Genomic DNA, 6054 nt, shown 5'->3' on the forward strand with positions numbered 1-6054 from the left:
GATAATTATTTTCACAAAAAATAAAAATGATAGTAATGAATGAATAATTAATAGATGCCTTAATTCGTAAACCATGCTAAAATTTGATAAAAAGAAAGCGATATTAATTTATTTTTCAGTTTATTATTTGACGCCTATAGTCTTGTAGTTCAGAGGCAGCAAGGATAGAAATCCGAGGCTAATTTTGTAATTATATCAATTTTGTCATTTTCGATTTAATAATAATATTAAGAAAAAAAAAAACAAAAATTGCCATTACGCCCAAAGATTCGACCTGATGCAATCATAGCCAGAGAGACATGTTTGCGGCTGACATGGGAAGTGGGTCCCACTGGGCCGACATTAGTTGACCCTTTTCCGCATCCGTTACCTCCAGGTCAAACTCATCCAACCCACAATTTTAGAAGACTTTTTATTTATTTGTTAAAAATAAATGCTAAGCTAAATTCAAATTTTCGTGCTACACATTTGTTGCATTAAAAGTTACTTTATCTTTATATCGATACTGAAATATAAAAAAGAACTATATAGCAAATGGATTTTACTAATTTGATTTGATGCTAGAATGTATGGTTTAATTGATGTTCTTTTTATCCATACTTAATGATAGTAGATGAGTGATTAAGAAATTAATCTTATCCGTCCAGCTGTCTTGCGAAGAGGACTAGAAAGAAAGAGAGGCATTAGGGTTGGTAAGAGCAGTTTTAGTACTTTAAATAAAGATATTTTGATATTTAAAACAAGTGTAGAGGAGATATATTGAAGAGAATGTAGATGAATAGAATTTGTCTACAAAGTTTGATGCCTTTATGACCTTATTTTAATTTAGTGGGGGAGGTTTTAAAATTAAATGATACCATAATCAATGGAAGTTAGTGGGATTATCATTATTGTAAATTAATTGGCATCAATAGTGCTCTCCATACACATTCACAAAAGCCCTCCATTTTGGTGTCAATATCACCCCCAAAAAAAAAAAAAAAAAAAAAAAAAAGTGATGTAATTTTAAAGGCTAATTAAATTTTTTTGTTAGTAAGCAATGTACTTAACTAGACGGTAACATTAAGTCTTGTTTAAGATAGTCGTCTAAATCAAATTTATTTTGGGCAAGTTGGTGATGATCTCAAGATGGTCCAAGTCTTTTTCTTACTTCAAAAAATAAAAATAGATGCAGAGGGAGGACAGAAGGTATAAGTTGGATAACCCCTATATGATTTTAATGGAGGTGATTGGGAAGTATTAAGAAAAGTTCAGAGAAGACTCAGAAATGAAGGGGAACTAAAGATAATGGGTGTCACCCTCTACAAAGTGAGAGTGTGTCTATTCTACATTATCTCCAATTGAAACTTTGAACTTCTTCCACTAACTCATAGTGCTTTTTTTTAATCTCCTTTCTATGTTTTGAAGTATTTCCAGAAGAATAATCCACACCATCAGCGCACAATTAAAACACTGCTCTAAACTTTTCATTACTTTCCTCAACCATATATATTTAAAATTCAAATGTTCTCTGCTATTTGGAATTTTTTATATTCCCAAAATTAAAATTTGAAGAATAAAAAGGAGAGCATTATTTTAGAGTTCAGAATTTCAAGGAAGCACGATTCATATTCTTTGAACGAGGGCATCCCCCCTCAACCTGATTTGAGAGGGGCTTTAAAAGATGGTGGGTTTCTTGCCATCCCTTGAATCTAACCCTTCTTTCATCTCCACCATCATTGGATTTAAGCCAATCAGTCAAGAATTTTGATGTAATCTAATCCTATTTCCCAAACTAGTTTCAACCAATCTTTCATTTTACTTGGAAAACCTCTTTGTGTTGTATCTAAATGCATACTCACATAGCTATTGGCAAATAAAACTCTTAGTCTGGTCAAAGTAAAAAATAACGTCACATGAGCATTTCATAAATCTAGTTGAGTTAGATTAAGAAACATTTCCAACTCAAATGATGTGATCGTACGTTTATCTCATCCAAAATGATGCTTTCAGTAGATGATAAATCCAACTTAACCCAACTATGTTCCATCAAGGTTATTAATGGAGGCTTTCCAAAAGGCTTGTTGAAGAAGTGCTATTAAGTCTTTTTTTCTAACGTAATAAGCTGAGAACTTCATACCAGAATTTTGTCTTCATAATGGGGGCAAAGGGTCTAAAATACAGCCTTGGAAAGTGGCCATTATAATTGAGTGGGAAAGTCCGAAATATCAACATGTTCATAATCATCTGTCTGAAAGGAATCTTCAGGCTGCAGCTCAGACTCGGTAGCCAGTAGCCAGTAGCCCTACATGGATAACAAATTCAACATGGCAAGGAGACTATCTCCCCAAAGAACAAAAGTGTGGTGGTGTTTTTGCTTGGCCAGAGAAGCCAAGAAGATTTCACTCCACAGTGACTAAAACAGCTTCCTTCAATCTTGACACAATCACATGCTAAAAATGAAAAAGATGTGTACTCTTGGGGAACAAATCCCTATAAATGAACCAAAGGAGAAAGCTATAAAGTTGGAAGGGTGTGATACTTCTACCCGGCCCAAGACTACAAAGATGAGTTCGTGTTTTTGGAATTTTGAATTTTGGGTTCCTTGTAATACGTTTCTAACAATCATGAATATGCAAACAAACATGAAATTCAACCCTTCATGAAACAGTTGAATTGTTCTAACACTAATATTTTATGCTTAAAGGCAAAATATTTAACATCTTAATAGACAACTACAACAGTTTAATCTCATAAACTATAAATTTTTGTCAGTCCAAGTTAAGGCAAGATACCTTGACCAAACATCAAAGGTTCGAATCTCACTCCCACATGTGGTTGATCTGAAAAAAACTAAAAACTTTTGAGATTACATTGCTCTATTTGCCATTTGACTAACTCATACATTTTGTTGCCAATGAACCTTACAAGATGGATTGATTCTATGAGAGAATAGAGCATTATTTATAGTAATAAGAAATACATTCCAACTTCTATAAACTGCCAGCAACCACAAAATTAAACACCAGAACATCTTTTGGAGAAGAGAGGGCCATAATAATTCTTCTCGATACTTTTCCCATTCAATTTGATCGACTATAGAATACTGGTAAGGGTGCTTGAATTAGTTTTTTTTTTTTTATATCTTAAACATGATTTTAACTAATTAAATTTTTTTTGGATGACGTTTGACTAAAGGTCAAAAAGTTACTTTGAAAATTTTAAAGACATCTCAGAGCACTGCTCACAGAGAAGGCATCTCAGAGCAACTAATGAAGGTGGCTTCTATGCAGATTTGAAGATAAAGCTAAAATGGTGATGGTGGGGGCATCTTGGTAAAGACTAAAGGATTGATAAAGAAAAATCTTGATATGCATGCACTCAAGTGCTTTCAGTGGGCTGTCCTAGTGGTTAAATGTAAAAGGCACATGATTGAATCTGAAATCAGGAGGCACAAGAAAGCAAAGTCTGCCAACTTCTAATAATCTACCAAACAAAATACTCGATCTCAGTTGATTTTTTAATGGAAGATAAATAATCAAATAGATTTAATTGCCTTGCACTCAATAACAATGGATACACTCAATAACAGAAAATTTCTTATATTACTTTGAACCAAAATATGATGAAGTTTTGGCACAAGATGTTAACAGATCGTGCAGCATATGAACAAATCTGTGTACCGAGGTAGAACTTGTGAAAATGTCTATCAATATAGAATAAAAATCATGCATGACAACGAGCTGCACACCAATTTTTTTCAAGAAAAATGAGATGGCATACGGAAAATTTACTCCAGAATCCTAGTAATCTATTCCGAAAAAAGCAAGATGAGAAGATGAACCAAAATAATTCGTAAATTGAGATTATAATTCATCAATGGGTTTAGAGAACAACGAGAAACCTATGCGTGCAGTAGTCAATGAGAAGTCATTGCTTCCTCCCCCTCCCTTTCTTGGTTGGCTGTGCATCAGCCTGCTCCTTGCCTGTGACTTCCGATATATCCACTTCACAAAAGAGAAACGGCAAAACATAAGATCATTCCAACTAGTAGAACCGAGTGCACATTAGATTTATAAGTTGAAAGTTTTCTGGGTAAATAATAATAATAGGAAATAAAAAATATAAACAAAAGATGGGCCATGAATGCTAGGGTTGCATTTTTCAGATCATAGATTGTGAGAAGTCCAGGTACGTTGAGAACCATTTTTTCCAATTTAACAAAGTTAGCAAGCAGACATACATTCATTCACAGACACGAATCTGCATTTAGAAGAGACGTGAACTCGTCCTTCAAGTACTGATATCATCATGGAACTAATTTACAAGTTGCTCAAAGTTAAGGATATGGGACTTTCATTCAATTAGAGAATATAGAATTTTCATTCCATTTATCAATATAGACTACAAGGATTCAAATCTTAATAAAACTTTGTTAGAAAATCATGTCAACAGCAAGTGGATATTTATTATGCACAGAGTATTCAGATGCTCCATTAATGACATAAATTCAAAGAAAAATACCATCAGGTCCCCGGGCCATCAGTGCGAAGAATATGTTGTTGAGTTTTTCCATCTTCTTGGCATCCTGTGCCTGGTCAGTCTTGAACTTGAGACACTGGCAAACAGGGAGAAAACAAAAGAAAGAAAAAGAAAAAGAGAAAATTAGTAGACCTTTCACATCTAGAAAGATAAGAACTACTATTCCAATAAAGATATTATTATGATTTGACAAATGTCCTTATGCCCATTGGTTAACTTCCAGAGTGTCCGTTTCAATATAAGATCATTGAATCGTCCCCGTTTATCATGAGGATAAAATGCACACATCGAGTAAATTTCCCATACAAGTAAGAACCAATAGATGAGTTTTAATCATCATATTCTTAGTTGATATCTTGAATCCATGTATTTCGCCCTAATTAGTTTTCACATTTCCACATGAGAAAGAGAAGAAAATGATTCTTAACATGGTAATAAACACTCGCACGTCCTAATCTTCTGCTAGAAAGGTTATGAAAGACCTCTTCGGCCAATATAATAAAAGAAACCAAAAGAGTCAGTGGAACTTTTGGTTTGGATTAGGATTAGATATAAGACCTGATTTCTAAACTAGTAGTTAGTTTGGGGTTGCATAAAACAGTGGCATCCAATTCAATGGTTGTCTAATCAACACTTTACAGAAGAATAAAGCGGAGAAGCATATATAGAAGGAAAACTTGATCACAAGTCTACTTGGATACACGTGCATCGAAGCCTGAACACGCATTTTCAAACATTGGCATAAGATATCCATACGGCTAAAATTTTGCCATATGAACCAAAGAGGCACGCATTTAGTATCACTAATCACAAGAACACTGACATGTTAATCAATGATCCAACAACCAATTCCTTACCTCACGGTTATCGGTGACCTTGAGAACCAGTTTCCCATCGCAGTGCCGATACTTAATGTTGTACCGCGTCTAAATTTCCAATAGGGTTGAAAAAGAAAGCAGTGTTCGCAGTTAGAACGAAACAAAATACGACGAAAGATGCAATAAATGGAGCATATGCATCAAGTGTAAGTTCATGTTCAGATAAACCAAGCAAGTGAGATAGATAAATTAGAACGCTCTTCACAATTCATTATGCTCACGTTATATCATTCAATTCCGCGGCGCTGATTTGCTCAGTTTCGTGAAAATCAACAGTTAAAGAGGCAATTAGAGAATAAAAATGCAACGACGCGATCTGATTTCTGATCTGTGATGTTAATTTCTCAGCAGTCAAATAGAAGACGATATGTGGGGAATCCAATTTCGAAGATATAACTTACGGAATTGGGATCGGAACGGAACAATTGCACAGAACGCTCGACGAATTCGTCCCATGAGGCAATGTACACCATGGCTCTGCGGCAAAAGGTAAAGAGCGGGAAAGCTTGGGAAATTTAGGGAGCGTGCGACCACTTCGGTTTCTTCGGAATGAATTTCAGAAGCGCGATGTGAAAAATGTTGGAAAATAAAGAGAGGGAAAGCTTGACATTTTTTTTTTTTTTTTTTTTTTTTTTTTTTTTTTTTTTTTTTTTTT

At 34.4% G+C, this 6054-nt stretch overlaps 1 protein-coding gene across 2 annotated transcripts; it reads right to left on the reverse strand.

Annotated features, from left to right (window-relative positions):
* Positions 1–2557: 2557 nt before the first annotated feature.
* Positions 2558–6007, reverse strand: LOC111490803 (signal recognition particle 9 kDa protein). 2 transcript variants are annotated; one of them, XM_023139414.1, is made up of 5 exons: positions 5801–6007; positions 5379–5447; positions 4504–4597; positions 3884–3986; positions 2558–2822 (listed from the first exon to the last, which is right to left on the reverse strand). In XM_023139414.1, the coding sequence occupies exons 1-4, from the start codon at positions 5870–5872 to the stop codon at positions 3910–3912; spliced, it is 312 nt and encodes a 103-aa protein (XP_022995182.1). In that variant the 5' UTR covers positions 5873–6007; the 3' UTR covers positions 2558–2822; positions 3884–3909. The 2 variants fall into 2 exon arrangements, with proteins under 2 accessions (XP_022995182.1, XP_022995181.1); XM_023139413.1 differs by lacking the exon at positions 2558–2822 and having other exon boundaries at positions 3660–3986; positions 5801–6006.
* Positions 6008–6054: the final 47 nt, after the last annotated feature.

Source organism: Cucurbita maxima, unplaced genomic scaffold (assembly GCF_002738345.1).
Source record: "Cucurbita maxima cultivar Rimu unplaced genomic scaffold, Cmax_1.0 Cma_Scf00016, whole genome shotgun sequence".
Taxonomy (NCBI): domain Eukaryota; kingdom Viridiplantae; phylum Streptophyta; class Magnoliopsida; order Cucurbitales; family Cucurbitaceae; genus Cucurbita; species Cucurbita maxima.